Consider the following 19,132-nt stretch of genomic DNA (forward strand, 5'->3'; position numbering starts at 1 on the left):
ACGTGGCTATAGTTTGTGGGTTCTGAGGCACCAAACACCTCATAAAGTAAAAGGCACTGAGATCCCTTTCCTACTGCAGAGGATTTTGCCTTTGGATCCAAGCAGTAAGCCCAGCTTCCTGATGGCTGATGGGTACCTTGTGTGATTAAACATATTCCTCCACCATGCTGCTAAAAGCAGTTTTCCCCCTTGTCAGGCCCTGATTCAGAGTCACAGGACAAAGGGACTTGCAACCCTCTAAGAATGGAGTACAAGGAGCTCTGACATCTACCTCATTCCAAAAAGCATCAGCCCTCTCCCACTGCTGCCTTGAACATAACACACAGCACAGGGATTTCAAGAACATGTTTAATGATGGCAGTTTCTACTGAAACACATGAAGTCCATTCAAACGCAACCAATTTTTCCTTAAAAAGAAGCTTTGGTCACAATGACAAATTCTTTCTAAAAAAAAACTTCAAAGCAATTGCACAAAACTGAACACATGGTCCTGATACCTCCTCACACACAAACTGCAGCAGAAGAAACTCGTCTAACAAGGAAAAATCTTTACCAAAAACCACAGCCCACCACCCTGCAGAGATTATACCATGTACATGGAATTAGAGGGAACAGTTATGAACAAAATGGTTGAGTTAATTAGTGTCTATGTGTTCAAGCTTCATTAGTGCCTGTAGACTGTTACAAGTAAGTTTGGTCTTAAGATAAACACTAGGGGATCACAGAGTCAGTGTGCTTAACAAGTGTTTGCAGTCATCTCTGCAACTTCCAGGGAACAAAAGGGGGGAAAATGCAAATACAAAGCTATCTGTGTACTTAGTTCTGCAGGTAAGCATGGCACACTGATTTCTGGCTTCTCAGGTGTAATCTCTGGTGACAGGGCTGTGGCTGGAGCAAAGCAGCTGCAATTCTGTGCAGGGTTTTCCCTCCACATGCCCAAAGGGAAAAGCCTCTGACTCACATACTCAGCTTGCCTCAGCCAGGAGTTGGAGGATTCTGTAAGCAGTGAGCTACAGACAGACAGCTGTAATAACATTTCTGTTTTCATTTTCTGTAACAAAAAAATATGCCTTTTAAAATGCTCTTGAACAAAGCAAGTTTGACTACGCAACACAAAACAGCAGCAGATACTAAGACACGTTGCAGTCACAATCAGATTAAATCTGCAGTGTAAGATACACAGAACATTAAGGTAAAAAACTCATGTAGTGGTTAATGGCTATTTCTTCTCTGATGAACTCCTAGAACTACCTGAACCAAACAGTTCAAATTATTAAAACTATGTTTTAAACTGATTTCTACAATTAAAAAAATATTCATATATATACTATTAGATGAGTCACGTCAAGTGCTCTTAAAATCTTAACTAAATATAGCTATAGAATATTTAACCAGACACTTTAAATCACATACAGCAAGTTTTTTAGAGGTAAACATTGCCTCACATTTGCAACAGCAACTGAGTATCAGACAAAGCATTTGGATTATTTTCATGACCGTGAGCAACTGGTCAGGTTGACCTTTTATTTCCACCAAGCAGCTGCTGCTTCCCTATAAGCACTTTTTAGCTTATGGCACACAGTTTGGGACTTCCTCAAGGAGCCAGGAAATCCAGCTGATGTTGAACACCTCCATCTTCAACATCTTAAATACCTGGTCCCTGTCCACCATTGAGATTCGGCCATGTTGTGAAAATAGTGGGATTTTTTGTCTTTTTAGGCTACAAGCAAGGGGAGCAGAAGGCCTTTGCCAGCCTAACTCAGTAAGTGACCTGAAGCTGCTGGAAAGACTGATTTCAAGAACTGACTTGCTCAGAAGGCAGAAATGCCCTTCATGCTTATTCTCTTCCAATCTCTCTCCTACATAACTTGGTCTTGCCTTTCTTTTGTGCAAAGAGATGGTTTCATTCCCTGCCTCCACTCTGAGAGTGCCTGATGCTCAGCTTAATGAGTGTGGCAGGAGAGTGGGCATGAACACGTTGCCATGGTGCCTGCACAGACAGGACAGCCACCTCATCCCGTCCCCTCCTTCCACAAATGCCAACAGAAGCTTTTAACCTCCCTCTCTCCTCTCAGCATCGCCACTTCTCTGACTCCCAAAGGGCTTGGTCTGCCCACAAAGTTCAATTCCCAGCCTTCACTCTTGCAGCCCTGAAGAAACTCAGTATTTCCTTCTGGAGCATCCAGCCTAGAGCCTGAAACCTGTTCTAGTGAGGTGAGGAAAGAGCTCCAGACCTCACCTGAACCTGCAGCATCGTTCCACTCTCTGCTCCCTGTGGTTCCTGCCAGCCAGAACAACCTGCCCAGCCCATCTTCACCTCACAGCTGACAAGTCGAATATTGCTTGGTAACAGAGGCACAGAATGACTCAAACTATTCCATGAATGAAAATAACAGAGCATTTTATATTGCCTTGATGACTAATATTAACACAACAGTCTGCTTTGGGATTTTTCCATCCAGGCTGAGTTGGCTGTCTGCAAAGCCTTTGCTGAGTCACAGCTAAGGGAAAGCAAGCTGTGGTATGGCAGCTGCTGGGATGAATGCACAAGGCTGCTGGAAAGGAAAAAAAATTCCCATTCACCTCCTTTTACTGACTGAAGGGCCAAGGGGAACGACACAGAACTGGCACAGGTCGTGGTATCATGACAAAGCAGTTTGGTTTCTCAACAAGACTCAGATCTCAATAGGGCTTTAAAAAACAGATTAAAATCCCAAAAGTGGCAGCCTGCTGCAAGGCTGGTGCTTTGCCAGAAACTGCAGTCTCCTTGAGGGACTGCAACTGCAAGGCTGGGAGAGGGTCAAGCAAATAGTGGGACAATCCTAAAACCATTGGAAAATATGCATTCCCCAAGAAAAGCAAGGTTTCAGCCAGCTTAAAAACGCAAAATAGAAGGTGTTAAGGAGTGCAGTAAACTGTAAAGTCTGAACTTCATCTGTGGTTACTCTAAAGGAAAACCACAAAGGAAAGAAAGTAACCCAGTTAGGTTTGCCCTTTCTACCGCTGGCCTGAAATGCCTGGATGCCTGTGGTCTCCCAAACCCGACCTTTCCAGATGCAGCAATCTAATTCCCACAGTGTCATCCCACAGCTCTGACCTCTGCAGCACAAAGCACAGCAGGGAACAACAGCTAAAAATCATCCTTGAGTTAAATGAGCTTTGTCAAGCAGGTAGTAAAGAAAAACTTCCAGTTTGACAGAAAATAATATCATTTACATGAAGCTTCCATGAAAAATAAGACATGTTCTCTCTGCAATCCAATCATTCCACATGAGGACTTACTTTGCTTAGAAAAAGGTAATGAATTGTAGACAAGTTACAGTCAGCACAGGACAGTACAAAACACTGGTTTTACTCCCAGTGGAAGGGCAGAAAATTACAAAAATATATCTTCTTTAATCCAAGATTGTTGTAGTTTAGAGCATGCCTGATTCTTCCTATTTCCCTGTGGTCTCACTTACTGAAGTTGATCTGATCAGAGCTCCTTGGGACAATAAGAGTGTCATCGTGAAAACTTAGTGCAATTGTTGTTTTAAAAAAAAAAATCAGTAGCAAGTTAAGAAAATTTCCTACATGAGTCGACCTCCCAACCCCTTCCCACCCAAACCCTACACCAAACATAGTGTGGCATTTCAGCATGGCTTACATTTTTACCATCTTAAGTCCTAAGTCACCTCTGTAAGGCCTAAAAATACTTATTGATTTTTTTTTTAAACACATGATCCGTTTAACAATGACTGAAGTTTAACAGTGACTGAAGTGTTGAATTAGGATTTTAGAAAATAACTCCTTGGGGCAGCTTAGTTTAATCTTCCTTGTCTTCCTCCTTCTGCAAAACTTATTTAGACTGTAAGGAGCTGCACCTTGTAATGCTTTGGTGACACTGCAGCCCTCCTAAAGCAAGAGAGCCCAGTTTGCAAAGAGGAACTCTGGTCATTCCAACGCAGAGTTGGGACACCAGGGAACCAAATGGTGCTGTTTTAGTCAGATCCACAGCCTGCTGTACGAACAGCACCTGGAGGAGGTGAGGGTGTCACACTGCAGAGATGAAAGCCTCCCCTTTCACAGTTATGGGTTCAGCAGGTCCCTCGACAGCAGAATGACATCTTGCAGGGCACCAACGCTCCATGGAGTTGCTTTACCTGGAAAGCAGAAGAATTAGTACAGCTGGAGATTTGCAATTAAAATTACTCACAGGCAGAGATGAGAACCCACGTGCAAACTGGAGAAAAAAAATCCCAATGGCCACAAAGGAAAAGGCAGCATCATTCGCTGGGTTTGCCACCAATTCCAGCAGATTCCATCCCAATCCCAGTGATGGGATGTTAGTGCCACGCCAGAGAAGAGATACCAAGGGAAGACAAAAGCAGAGTTAGATGAGGGCAAGGCCAGATGCTGGAAGATCCTGTGGCCAGTCACTGTGCAGAGCATAGAAGGGAATGTACACAGGAAGGCACATGAAACCACATCCTGCACCTCACAGCTTTTATACACCAGTGCACCCCTTACCCATCAACATACATGGACCATCCTCCTTGCTATGGACGTTCCTCCTGATGCCCTAACTGCTTCAGGGTTCAAAAAAAATCTTAACAGGAACCTATTACACTGCAGGAAGGAGGCAACAGCCCTCCCATAGGACTACAAGAGCAAGTAGCAGAATATGGTGTGCTTTGCAACAACTGTCACAGCAGCATCAGGAAAGAACTGGCCTTCAAAACCCAGCAAAAATTGCTTTTTGACTATCTCTTTTTCTCCCCTGCTGTGGACCTATGGGAAATCCTTAACAGCAGCACCAAAGCTTTGGCAATTTGTTGTATTTATAGTGAGCTGCTGCCTGTGTTGGTGATTTGCACCCCCTTCAGATGAGGATAAATGATACCCCTCCATTTACACACAACTTGTCACTGATGCCTGCTGGGGAAAAAAAATAAGCTGCTATAAACCCCAGTACAATTCACCTGGCATCATCCAGAATTGCCTGCAGCTTTCACTGGAAAAAAAATCCATTAGAGCTGCTCCCTTGAGAGTGAACACCTCACAGTAACAAACAGAACAATTCCACGCTCCATTCAGAGCTGCACACGCAGTCAGGATCTGGAAAGGATGTAGTCCTAGAGAAAGCACCAGTAGTGTAACCCATATTTTACAGAGACTCCCAAGACTTGGGTACATCAAAGGCTGAGCCCTGCAACAGTGCTGAAGATGTTTCTCTACCGTTCAATGCTATCAGTGCCTGGAAAAGGGATGAATCCCAAATCCAGCCATTACATGTGGTGCATCTTTCCTCTAAAACATCCTGCAAGCTCTCAAAAGCCCTTTAGACCCACAATGGTGGAATAAATATTCCTGTCCTCTTCCCTCAGCCTGCCACTACTCCTTACACATAAATCCTTCCCCTTTCAAGAGCACTTTGGAAGATGCATTCCTAAACCACTTCTGCGTTCTGCTGGTGCTGCTGCTGCTGTTAAGAGGAAAAATGACAATCCACAGGGAAAACAAAGTGAGGAATTTTACTCAGCCGACAGGAAGGACAGAGGCTTCAATCTGCCCCAAGAAAAACTTTCTATCAGTATTTATTTAGGAGTCTGACACCAAGACTAGCATTTAAATTCCAAGCTCTTTCCCCAGCTCTGGGCTGTCACATGGCACATATGGCCCTGGACAGTTGTGAAATTCCCCCAGCTGGGCCCAGCAAGCGAAGCAAGAGCAGAACTCGCTGCCTCCAACAGCTGCAAGTCAGCAGGGAGAGGAGTCACTGCTGATATCCCAGATTACTGAAGTGCTTTCAAAGCCTTTCATGTGCAAGGCGCCACGGAATTTATTCAGAACCTGTTTTCAGTTTCCTATTGAAGCTGACAAGAAATCCCCCAATGAGCCTCGCTAGAGTTAATAAGCTTAACAAGCTAACAATTTTATTTACCTTTTCAGAAACTGGTTCTTTTTGCAGCTGTTTTAATCTCTTTTCTCTTATTACACAAAATAAGCAGAGTGCTCTGTGGTGGGGGATGGACACCAGTTTGTTGGGGATGTTTGCCTGTAACCTACTTTATTTCACTGCTCTCTACTCAAGTACCCCTGAGTGCCAAATGCCTGATGAATTGATGGCTTAGCTCCATCACAGAGATCACAGAACCCGTGCAAATTCCCCCTGCCCTCCTGAAAGAAAGAGCTAAAGGAGCAAAGAGGAGAGGGAAATCTTCAAATCAAAACCTATTTGTAGGATGAGAAAAAGCACACATGGAGAGTGGGACCTAGCTTTCCACTAACTCATTTTTGAAGACGTGCGGCAAATCCCATCATAAAACTCGAAAAACCATCTGACATCTGGGAAATGATGACCAATATAGTTCATATGGTCCAGGAATGAACTGGACATGAATGCTTTTTGGCCTTTAGCACAGACTGAATCAGTGATCAAGAAACAAACACTCTTTCCATCGCTCTGTTTGCTCTCTTTGTGTAGCTTTATAGTAATTTCAGAACAATTCCTGAACTATTTATCCAAATGCCTCCCTCAACAGTAGAGAAAATACATACAGAAATATATTAAAACAGTGGCTTCCATGAAACTTTCTAAGAGGTATCAATGTTCAAGTAATCAGGCACATTTACTCTGTGACAATCTTTGTTTCATACTTTCCACCTCTTTTCACACAGAAATGGTGCCTGCGGGATTGGAGGCCACTGACAGAGCTGCTTCCCTGCTACTGGAATGAGGTTGCAAAGAGGGGATCTGATCCAGCACACATTCGACAGAGGCAGCAGTGGGTGGCTTTTGCATCCACAGAAAGGACTCTGTTTGGGTAAGATTTTGAAGTGGTCTCATTAGTCTGCCTTACTGGAGAAAGGTGGTTATTTCTTGTTGCTTCACTGCCCAAGGGAAGCCAGGGAGGGAACTACTGGGAGCCTAAAACTTTAAAGCCTCCTGAAAAAAAAAAAAAAAGGAAAAAAATAGCAATGACCTTCATCCAACAGCCCAATTTACACTGTCTGCTGTTCTTTGATGCCTCATGTAAGACTGGAAACAAATCTGCACAAGGACAGAGCATTAAAGGAAAGAAAATTAACTGCACGAGAACCAATTGGAGAGGTAAATGTCGCATCTCCCCTGTTGCTGCTCCACACCAACTGCCTTTTAATTAGAGAGCTGTTTGCATTACATGGGGAGAGAGCATAGAATCTCAATTACTCCCCCAAATACAGATTCAAGTGGCAGCATGGATCTTTCATAAATGGGAGGGGATCTCAAATAAACCAGCTCAGAGCCTCCCACAGCATGAATACCAGCTTGGGGGGCAGGGGAGGACTGGGGCAGATACACCAAGAGAAGACCTGCTAGAAGTTTGTCCCCTGACTCCCTGTGGGCAAGTCTGAGACGCCCTTTCTGCAGCTCTATCCCTCTCTTCCCATCTGAACACAAGCACCTATGAAAAAAGTCCTGACTAGCTCAAAGGGGTTGTCAAGAGTCAAACCCAGCAACTCCAATTTGCAAAGGAGTCTCTTTACTGGGGACAGGATTTGTGAACTGTTTGGGATATACTCTCCAAGCTGCACAAAGGAACCAGAGAGCTTGACACCCTCCACAGCAAATGTATCCTCAAAGAAGCTTTCCCAACATCAGCACTGCTAAGAGGCTGTCTGTAAGATGATCTTCCCCTCCAAAATGAGTAGCTCTGTTTAAGCTAAACAAAAGAATACCTGAAACAGCAAGAACTGCAGAAAACATGCAATTTAATCGCTGTTGCACTCTGGCAGAAAGGAGGAATTCCCACAACTGAAAAGAGGACTGGTTGGCCAAGAACAGGGACCCAGGATGAGCTGATACCTTCAGTGACAGCAGCAGTCCTGCTCCAGGGGAGCAACATCAGATAACACAAACACAGCTCTCAAGAGACAAATGGTCTCCAGCAAGCTCTCTTTGTTCATCCACTATTTCACTTTTAAACATCTTGTCCTGAAACACTGCCATGATTGAGATTCTTCTGTTCTCACTCTTTGGGGAAAAACCCTCAGATCCCATTCCCAAAAGTTCAGAGAGAAAGTATGGAGTTAGAAGGAAAAGAGTGGGACGTGGGGGCTGTTTAAACAGCCATGGCAACTCAGATCTCTGCACTCTGGGTTTAACAAAGCTCAATCCTAAAGTACAAACTGCACAAGCTGAAATTATTAGAGCAAACACGGGGCAGCTACAGAGAATGGCAAAAGTCAGGTAAGGACTGATAGGAATCTTCTAAATCAAGAACTAATTGTTTACACACAGAGGCTTGACTCACACCCTTCATTGTTTCATGGCTCTCAACTATTTCCTGATTTTTAGAGAGAACTAAGGCAGTGATTTGGGAAACAACCAGTGGAGAATACGGTGGTTCAGATGCTGGCACACATGTGCTCAGAGCAGATGTGGTGTTCCCCCTTTTCCAAAGTTAGGAGATGGGCAATGTGAGTAAAGTCTGTAAAATCTCCACTTAGAAGTTGTCAAGATCTGCATTTTTATAATTAGCAGAGCTTATTTCAGCCAAAGTAGGACAGATTTTCGAGTAGGCCTTATTTGGATGAGAACACAACTTGAATACTGTGGATGGCTTGATGCAAACAAAAATAAAAGATGCAGATACCCTGATGCCATAAATCAACAAGCAGCATCTTTATGTGCTGAGTTGTTGCCATAAATCTTCAGGCCCAGAATAGGCAGCAAAAGTTTGGGGTTGTCACACCACTTCCATCTCAAAAAGACAAACATATTTAAGGAAAGTTTGTTGCTAAGGGGTAACTGCTAACAGCATCAGTGAGGGCCCACAGTCCTCTCTGTCACAGACCGACATAGGAGCACTCTGGTACAAATCTTGTGGAGATTCATTCTGATTTCCCTCCCAGGCTCACAGCCTGGGAAAGAAGCCCTGGATCCACGACCCTTGATCCACAGCCCTCCATCCAGTGTGAGCACACAGGAATGACTGCCAGCAGCTGCCCGAGAGGGGAAGTTCAGTCTGTCAAACCCTGTCAGCTATTTGGGACACGTGTATCCCGTTGTGCTGCTCTGCAGGGGAAAGAGGAGTGCAGACAGCCTGGGGTAGTGACAGGGTTATTGCAGGAGCAGGGCAGGACAGAGCTGTGTGTGCTGGGAATAGGCCAAGGAGTGTAAAGGAAAGGGATAATGCTTGGGCAAAGAGGGAGACTGTGACTGCCTCATCCCTGCCAAGTCAGTCCAGCAGAGAAATAAAAGAGCTGTTTTCACTAACAAGAGCTCAGTGAGCAAGCCTAACTGGATGGATGGCAGCAGTACCTGTATTTCACATCAAACACTGTTGAGTCTTCGTCCTCGTCGTCTTCTTCGTTCAGAGGAGCCATTTCTACCCGCTCGGCCGGGGTGGTGATTATGTCGTACTTCCTGGTCTTCTTAATCCTCTTGCCAGACCTGAAACACAGGGGTGGGAAACATTGGCTTTATACAGCATTCCTTGGAGAGGCTGAAGCTGCTCCCACCAGCTCTGACTCTGTTGGATTCAGGCCCCCTAACAGGAACGTTGCAGAACCAGCCTCTGTCCCCTCCTGCTGCCTTTCCAAGGCCACTGTAGGTGCCTGTGTGTGGAACAGCTCCTCGCCAGCTGCAATCCTGATCAATGTCAGTCTTTCCACTGCTGACAAACCAGAGATGCTCTGGCATCCAGGGAAGGCACACAAATGCTGCAGCCACCACGTGCTCCTGCTGCCACACTCAATAAGTGAGACATGGGCTTAATCAGCTGAAGCAGCCACTGGTTTAGGGAACACGTTCAGATGAGAAAGCACAGGTTAAGCCCTGCTGAGCCATGGGAATGTTCTAGGCAGGATTAGGAGCAAGGAGGTGATGCTGTCTGGGTACAAAATTGCCTGCTCGCTTTCCCTGCAGTCAGGCCAAGCTCAGGACTCCCACAGAAACAACCATGAGTCTCACCTGAACCAGTTTCTGGCTCCATCTGTGCAGGTGCTATGAAAAATAACCAACCACTGTTCAAAGCTAACTGTACCTACCGCCTCTCCTCCCACAGATGCCAGCCTTACCTTCCTTTGTAAATGGAGATGCTTACACACCTGCACATCCCACGGTTTTGACAGATCTATTTTCTAACACTTACTTTCAATTAATAAACACTTTGTGTGTGGCTTTTCAACTTATTCTCTGCCTCCAGCTTGAATTGTGTGGGTCCTTTTTTTTTACTTCAGCTACTGTTTTCATACATACTAGGAAGGTCACCCTGCTCATGCATGAATGCATTTTTGTGATTATACATTCAAGAACGTGCTGATGTGTACTCGGCCAGCCTTCGGGGAGAAAAGTGCATGGTTTTGGTTACCAAAACGCAGAACTTACCCCTACACCTTTTAGCAAACAAAACTGCTACCTGCCAAGCATGACAAGGCAGCTGGTGCAGGCACAAGCAAGCAGCCCAGCAGATTTTTGGTAAGCACACCTAGTGCTCTGAGCACATCCCGAGTGCACTTTCACCATCAAGAAGCCTTGCCCTGGCACATTATGCAAGGTGTGCCAGATTCAAAAGCACAGCTTTTGCCTCAAGAAGTCTTCAAAACGCTAACACAGCAACAGGAACTGGGGTATGAGCACTGCAGAGACACTGGGACTCCAGCTCTGAATGGGCATCTCCACCACAGTGGTCCCTTCTAAGCTTGAAGTTAAGGAAATTTAAATCAGTGACCAGCTCTGATGTGGAGATCTCAGTACCTCTGCCAAGCACTGCTTTTGGGCAGTTGTCCAAGGCTGAACAAACAGGTCCCAGCCCTTGGGATGGAGCAGTTTGCATTTCCTCCCTGTTCTAAAGGCTGAGGTTGCATCAGGAGTGAGGAGAAAGTCACCTCCTGGTGTAATCTTTAGAGCTATCTGCGCTGCTGTGTCACGCAGAGCACGGGGTGGTTTGTTCTTTTACCGCTGTTGTTGAAACAAGCAATTTTATATCCAGTACAGGAGGACTCTTAACCCAAACACTTGAAAATCCTTTTGAAACCACTTCTCTGTTACTTTGCTTCCCTGCTAAAAACTAGCAGCAAAGTGACGGAGGGAGGTCTCCTCTTGCAAGTAAAAAACTGTTTTTACATGAAATATTTACTCATGCTGGGAAGCCTAAGCATAGACCAGGACTAACCTGTCAGAACTAACCAAGCACAGCCTTAACACTTTGCACTCACATACAGGCTACAGGGAGTTTCCATGGGTTCCATTTAAGATCCTACCCAAGTATCAGGCCCACTTTACAGAGACCCCCTCCTCCCTCATTCCCTCCATTAGAAAACGTAACTTGTTCCACAGAGTTCATCTTAAAACTGTTAATAATGGAGTGGTTCAAGAAATTACTGCAGAACAGATATTTTTAGAAATGGGAAACTAGAATCCTTTTGCCTCCAGCCATTAATTAGTCTATTTGGGCTACATTTTTAGGAGGACCTGGAGCAGAACTCACTGTACAGTGACCTATTAATCCCCAGAACCTCACTTAATGATGGTGCTCATCTAGGATAGAGAGGAAGCTCATTTTGCTGCTGGTTTTTGGCTAAGCTGCTACAACCAGTTGTTTGCCATTGATAAGGCAAAAAGGTCTTTCCCTCCCACCCCTTTCTCAATCCATTCCACCCCAGATTATCTAGCTAATTTGTCATTAATCTGCTTTCCAGCAGTCCGTTTTCTCATTTGCTCATTTGCACAACTCCCCCAGGCTTCATAAATACTAGAATTACCCGAGCTAACTTTGCAGGAAAGCCTTGGGAGTTTCCCTACATGCCTGTCAGGAAACTGTTTCACATTAAAAATCCTGAACCTCAGTGGGATCCCTGTAACCATCAGCAATGACAGCACAAAAAGGAAAAGCACTTTATTCAGCAGGTGGGACCAGGAAGCAGAGACAGCAGAGCAGCACAGGGCAGGAACTACAGATCACAAATGTTTCATGAACTTTGGAGACCTCCTGGACAGGATCAGGACATTAGACCTCATGGGCAAACACAGCATCTCCTTTCCAGCCATATTAATTTTGTGGGTTTTTTTAAAAGCAAACAAGAAGCATGCTGGAAGCTGTGGTGAGAGTGTGGCCCTTGCACAATGACAATTCACTCCCCAGGGTAGAAATGGTTCTGAGTAGTTTAGCACAAAAAACCATCTTCCACTCAAAAAAGTCCTGTTGCTTCTGCTGATTCAGCCACCCCCTGCAATTAGGAGGGAATGCTACAGGTCTTGCCCAGAATTGTGAGGAGGAAAGAAAACCCAGGCTAACATGGGGGATATGAACCTTTCACTGCAGACCCAGTGCTGAGGCACCACACACCACACCAGGGTCTGCCTTCTCCACCCCACATCCCTCTCCAGGCAGCAGGGAAGGACACACAGAGAGCAGAAGGCTGCCTTTGTGGCTGTACTTTGACCAGAGGCTATTTTGATCAAGCACCAGTCATATGCAGCACTTCATCCTCCTTTCTGAGGCATCATGTGGTGGGGTAAGTGCTCAAATCAACTCACTGGTTCATTGTATTATTTACGCCTCTAATCTATTTTAGTCCACAACCCTGACATTCAAAGATTATTCTTTTCCTGACCCAGAGAGAGAGAGGTCTCTGCATTTTTTACCTCCTGCTAAGAGATGTAGAGAGAGGGGAACATCCCCTGGAAAGAAAAAAAAAAAAAAAAAAAAAAAAAAACAGAAAAAAACCAACCCCAAACAAGTCAAAAAACCTCCTTATCCCTTCTAAGTAGAGTGCTTACTGGAAGTCTGATTAAGCCAGTCCCTCCTAGAACTGCAGCAATGTTATATACAGAATGGAATCAGGACAAGTTTATTTCCTGTTAATGGACTCCCTTAGCAGTTAAAAAAAAAAATGGAACTAAAAACCTCAGGAAACTCCAGGCTTCCTACCAGCTGATGAATTAGATCAGCAATATTCCACTCCTGTTGATCTCTCTGGGTATCTCTGCTCTCTGAATGGTGCTGTATACAACAAAGTGGAAGCACTAAGCCAAGTCCTCATGTGTTTTCTGAAGATGGGACATGTAGTGACAGGCCAAGGAGAAATGGTTTCCAACTAAAAGACAACAGGTTTAAATTAGATATTAGGAAGAAATTCTTTACTGTGAGGGTGGTGGTAAGGCCCTGGCACAGGCTGCCAAGAAAATCTGTGGCTGGCCCATCCCTGGAAGTGTCCAAGGCCAGGTTGGATGGGGCTTGGAGCGGCCTAGGATAGTGGAAAGTGTCCCTGCCCATCCAGGGGCGTTGAAATGAGGGGATCTTTGAGGTCCCTTCCAACCTCAACTGTGATTCTGTGATTCCATGATCAATGCTGCTGCCTGCCCATGGCTTTCAACATAGGTCACATATATGTATATATTTTTTAAGGTTGGATATTTGGTTGATTTGGGGTTTTTTTCTTCTCCATTTAACATAATTTGAGTTTTTCTTCCCTGTTGCTGGCAGGAACATGAAGCCTTGTCTTTGCTGGAGTAGTGTAACTCGTTATAATACAATTAATTTTAAATCAGTAAAACTCTCTGGGGTTAAGCCTTGGATGGCCTGGAGCAACTGTCCAGCTCATAGAACAAAGGGTCTTGTATCTTATGATCATATGCTTGAACCTCTCTCCTCAATCTCATCTATACCAGTTTTGCTATTACTGGAAAACTAAGCTTAAAGTGGTATTTGAGGAAGAAATCAAAATTGAACAAGAAGAAAAAAACCAACACAATGAGATGCAAAATAAGCAGGTAGCTTTTCTCTAAAAATCTAGATGTACAGCAGCCTTTCCAGCCTGGATTCTGTTTATTCAAGGGCAGGTCAAGACACGATGCAAACACTTACAGAGCAGTCTTCTGCAACTAAAGCTTTGGGTTGCTCTCAGCTGGCCCACTGGAGCAAAAGTAACTTATCAGATTTCACTAGAAGGCACATGGTCCACCAGCACAGTTGGCCACATCTGAAAAACTGTGTTTCCTGTGAGCTGATCCCAAAAATTGCATTGCAACGGAATCAACCGAGCTGCACCAGGGGAGAGAAACAGGGCAGAACAGGGGGGTAAAAAGGGAAAATCCAAAACTCAGATCAAAGAGTGACTTTAGCCACACACCATCTGTTGCAAGACACTGTGTTTCTTGGTAATGCAAACTATCCATCCATTTGCTTGAGAATAACTTGGAATTTGGTTTGTTGTGGAAATGGTTTTGGGTTGGGAGCATGCAGAGCCCACAAAGAAAGCAAACCCAGGACTGAGCTTGTAAAAAAAGAATAAATAAATAAATACTATAGCAAATTAGACCTTGCCACATGCAGACAAATAGCAAAATGTTGGCTGGTATTCACAGACCCCAGCAGCCACAGAGAGAAAGGAAATTCAGACCACTTCGGGTGAGACCACATTCTGAACCACACAACCAGCAGATGAATTCAGAGCATAACATTTCCAAAAAGAATGAAAAGGAATCTCTGAGTGCTGCCTTAAGAACGGAGCTGAAAGCGGGAGAGATATCTATTCCTACTCAAACAAAAAAGGAAAATAATATCAACAGAAAAATATGTAAAAATGAGATGTATATAAAAATTTAAATGTATAAAATATTAATCCAATGCCTGTGATGAGTATCTGGCCAATCACTGGTTTACTTCATCTCATATAAAAGGATAATTTACTTCCAGCAACACAGAATAATTTCACAGTGAAAGTTTCATCAAAGACTGGATTTCAGCAAAATCTCTTTAATAGGAATCCATGACTCTTCAGGAAAAAAAATCACAATGTTTTTAACTAAGTGTGAACAAAGCTTGTATTCTGATGGAGAAAAGCTTTACATTTATTGAGGGTAAATCCCTTATCTCTTCTGCAACAGAATCTCCACTGATCTGTGTTGTCAGCTACAAGTGTGACGCTGTACAAACATACCTGTTGGTATTCTTGTCTCGTTTGCAACTGGGATAACTGTTTACAAACAAGTGCTCTGTCTGATAAAGAAACATACTCAGAAGCCAATAGCTTCATTTTCCACTTCCCCAGCAGGTTCTACCAAAGATACACATGACATCTCAGAGGGTGTTTAACATATCTTTAATGCTGCATTAACTCTGATCAGCTGTATAATGACGACTCTGGCATGGGAGAATAAATCCATCTTTCCCAAGGTGACTTTAACTTGGACCTGCTTTTGCTGATAATGGTATAGGGAAGGCCTTTAAAGGTTATCACTCTGCCTTCTTTGCCTACCAATATTCAGCCAGGTCTCCTTGACACACGATATTGCTTTATACTCAGAAGAAACTGTGGCAAAGAAAATAAACTCTCCAAGATCACACAGAACTAGGAGTATAAACTTAGTGCAGAATGAAAAGCCTTAGTTATAGACTTCCTAATTCTAGCTCTTATAATCTCTACCAATTCTGCTGTTTGTATGTGACAACTCTGTACAGCTGCACAGCAGACATATTGATTAAAAAAAACCACCTCTTCAACATTTTATTGGGCTCTCCCAAACCATATCACTTTATGAGCACATTTATTTGCATTGCCTGTGCCAGCTGCTGCACACACTTAAGTAGAATACAGTTAAATGTCAATTTCTTCAGAAAGTACCAGCCCTGATCATTTCGGTTTATAGACCTCACTTCGGAATACTACCATCGTCAACGCTGCCCTTCCTACACGGAATTAGTTCAAAGCAGGAGAAGCAGAGCATTCAGCCATGCACACAGGAGCCGCCTGAAGACAGAACAAGGAAGAATGTGCCAACTCCACTTGTTTAAGTGCTTCTGTCACCTGAGCCATGGCTTCGCCTCCTCCCGCCGCCGAGCGCCAGCTGCTCCCGTCTCTTCCCGGCTGCCCCTGCCCGGCAGCCGGACACTGAGCCGTGACACTTCGCCATCTGGGCCTCATCTCCGGCTGAGCTTTGCGTGTTTCCACGGCAAGGCACCCATGGCTCCTCGGGCACCCACGCCAGTGGCCCACCACCCCCTCCGCCAACAGCCCCAGGTATTCCCAGATGTTCCAGCGGAGTCTCAGGCGTCCCGCTCCGTGCCCACCCCAGCTCCCGGCGTGGCCCCATGCAGCGGGTGTGCCCCCGCTGGAAAACGCCACTGGGAGCCCGGCTCCTGCCCCGGTTTCCTGCAGGAGCGGCGGGAGGCGCGGGCGAGCCAGGCCGGCAGCCGCGCACGGCTCCCCAGGGGCCGGCCGCACACACCGTGCTTGAGGCCGGGCTTTGAACGCATCACTAGCAGGTTATATAATATATGATCATCTGCGAGATACGTACTATATTTATAAATAATAAAACAATAAACCAGGAGGGGCTTCCCCCTCCGGCCCCTCGGCGGGTGCCCCCGATCGCGGGCGGTGCCCACCTGAAGACGCGGAGCAGGAGGCAGGCGATGAGCGCGGCCGTGAGCGCGCAGGCCCCGATGACGGCGGCTTTGAGCGCGGAGAGGTCGCGGAGCACGGCGGGCACGGGGCTCAGCCGGGCCCCGCTGTGGTTGCCGGGGCCCGGCGCGGCGGGCGGGCGGCTGCCGTTGCCCGCCGGCGGCTCCAGGCTGCCGCGGGCGGCGGGCGCGGCGGGCAGCAGCAGCGGCAGCAGCAGCGAGGCCGCGAGCAGCGGCAGCGGGGCGGCGGCGGAGCGCATCCTGCCCGCTCCGGCTACCCCGGCTCCGGCCGCGCCGTGCCGAGCCCCGGAAGGCAGAGCCGGCCGGCCCGGCCCGGCCCCCGCCCCCCGAGAGGCGCCGCCTCCCGCCGCCGCCGCCGGGGCCCCGCGGCCGGGCACGGCCGGGGCCGGGGCCTCCGCTGCCGGGGCTGCCCGCGGCCTCGCCGCTGCCTCGGGCCCCGCTGCTGCCGGCGCCGGCGCTGCTCCCTCGCTCAGCACCAACAGCTCTTATTAGAGAGGATCCAAGGGGAATGCGATGGGGAAGGGTCTGGAGGGCGCTTGGTTGTTCTGCTTGGAGAGGAGGAGAGTGAGAACAGAGCTCACAGTGGGCTGCAGCTTCTCGGGAGGGACAGCTCCCATCTCTGCTCTGTGTGACCAGCGACAGGACCCGAGGGAACGCTGGAGCTGGGTCCGAGGAGGCTTAGGATGGGTATTGGGAAAAGATTCTTCACCCAGAGGGTGGTGAGCGATGGAACACGCTGCCCCAGGTAGTGATCACAGCACCGAGCCTGACAGAGCTCAAGCAGCTTTTGGACAACAGTCTCAGGCACAGGGTGGAACAGTGTGCATCTCCTGTGCACAGCCAGGAGCTGGACTGCGAAAATCATAGTGGGTCCCCTCCACAAAATTCTCTGCTTCTGTGATTCTGTGGCCACTTTTAATTACAACACACAACATCGGCCCAGCTGCAAAGCAATCACAGGGTTCATGCTGCCATCAAACAGGGCACAGACCTCCCGAGCTGCTGGGTCAGCATGGCCCAGTTGCTGCATCAACAATTCCTACATCAGATTTGTGTCTTTTTGCCTTTTCGCTGATCACCAGGGCTCTGCTTCCAGGGTAATGTATTTACAGATCTTTCACATCTTTAAAAATGTAAGATGTGAGAAAATCTCAGCCATGTTTCTGCAAACCATCCTGGGGCACTGAGCGTGTGAGTAGTGCCATCAGCCAAGCCAGGCAGGGAGCATAAATCATAGAATTATAGGAATCAAAGAAAATCCTTGGCTGGAAGGGAATCTCAAGGATCACCCAACTCCTGGCCCTGCAGAAGACAGCCCCCAAAATCCCACCCGGTGCCTGAGAGCATTGTCCAAATGCTGCTTGAACTCTGTCAAGCTCGGTGCTGTGACCACTGCCCTGTTCCAGTGACCCACCACCCTTCTCTAGATCCTCCACCATCTTCATAACCCTCCTTTGAATATTCTCTAATGGCTTTATATCCTTCTTATGTTGTAGCACCCAAAACTGCACACAGTGTTCGAGGTGAGGAGTAAATGAGGGAGCAAAGTGCCTGTGCCTCAATACTGCCAAAAACAACTTAGTTTTGCTTTCAGTGTTCAGTATTAGCAAAAGCTTCATTGCTGCTAAATAATTGTATGTGGAGAGAAGGGCGCGTTGGCACTGAAATTATGTGAAACAAAGGGGAAAGATGAAGGAGCTGATTTCTGTCCTATTAAGCTCTGTACTTCACGGCTGGCAGGGCAGGGTATGATCGATATTATATGTGTGACTAAGCTGTGTAGGAGATGACAGAGGTGTATTTCTGCAGGCAGTGTCCCTCCAGAGAGAGGGCAGTGGAATAATGCCTGGTTCATTGGCCTCCCTGGCCAATTGGGATGCTGTATCAAATGCCACCCACTCGGTAATAAAAGCATCCTGTGTGTTTTGCAGGACATTCTTTGGCTGAGGAAATTTTGACATGGACACTGTGCAGAAGGCCCCCTAGACCGTCTGAATTGAGCATTGTTCCGAGTTTATTTCGTTGCTGACTTTTGTGCAGTTTCCCAGTTTCCAACATGGGGCCTTGGTTTATTTCTGTTCATAAAAAAAAAAATAAAATAAATAAATCAGTAAAAATTCCATCTGGGCAGGAGGTCAGATTGGTGGTGCAGGCTATTTCCCAAACACTGGTGTGAGTGCTGCTCACATGAGTTATCATTTGTAAACACTGACCCTGTTGCTGGCCCTGCCTGTTCTGAGATGTTTGCCAGCTGCTGCCCGGCTTCTGGCAGATCCCTCTGGCATTCATCCTGGCAGAGCAGTGCTTTCCTATAGGATGAGGGAAGATGTGTAAAGGACTTCCAAAACAAGAACCACCTCCCGCAGTTTGAGTGAATGTATCAGAGGTGTAGAGCCATTAACACGACAGTTTTAGAGGGCATAATTTGTTTCAAGTGGCTTCAGGATTTCTTGTTTTGGTTTGGCTTTTTTGTAGGTTTATTTTTTTTTTCCTCCTCAGATCTTTACTGATATTTCCCATGTGATTTGCCTAATTTGGGAATCATTCCTGGGTCCTGGTCTGGAATGTGGGATTTCGCAACTCTGTTCTTCAATGACATCATGTGGTTTGTTCTGAACACAGCAGTAATAAATGAGAGCAAGGGGAGTTTAGCAGCCCTTCTATCATAAACATTTTATCTGAACAGTCTTTTGGGGATCTGGACTAATTTGTGGGGTTTAGATTTTACCTAGTAAGTC

General features: G+C 46.3%; 1 protein-coding gene across 1 annotated transcript; it reads right to left on the reverse strand.

Annotated features, from left to right (window-relative positions):
• Positions 1-330: 330 nt before the first annotated feature.
• On the reverse strand, positions 331-16,699 carry FAM174B (family with sequence similarity 174 member B). The gene is made up of 2 exons (XM_038147179.1): positions 16,359-16,699; positions 331-9,418 (listed from the first exon to the last, which is right to left on the reverse strand). The coding sequence occupies exons 1-2, from the start codon at positions 16,631-16,633 to the stop codon at positions 9,262-9,264; spliced, it is 432 nt and encodes a 143-aa protein (XP_038003107.1). The 5' UTR covers positions 16,634-16,699; the 3' UTR covers positions 331-9,261.
• Positions 16,700-19,132: the final 2,433 nt, after the last annotated feature.

Source organism: Motacilla alba, chromosome 10, assembly GCF_015832195.1.
Source record: "Motacilla alba alba isolate MOTALB_02 chromosome 10, Motacilla_alba_V1.0_pri, whole genome shotgun sequence".
NCBI lineage: Eukaryota > Metazoa > Chordata > Aves > Passeriformes > Motacillidae > Motacilla > Motacilla alba.

What these genes read in the sequence shown, in the direction of transcription:
- FAM174B (XM_038147179.1), bottom strand. Translation starts at nt 16,633, where the DNA reads ATGCGCTCCGCCGCCGCCCCGCTGCCGCTGCTCGCGGCCTCGCTGCTG. An exon ending in CTCCTGCTCCGCGTCTTCAG is followed by an intron (nt 9,419 to 16,358) that starts GTGGGCACCGCC and finishes CCTGTGTTTCAG; the next exon opens with GTCTGGCAAGAGGATTAAGA.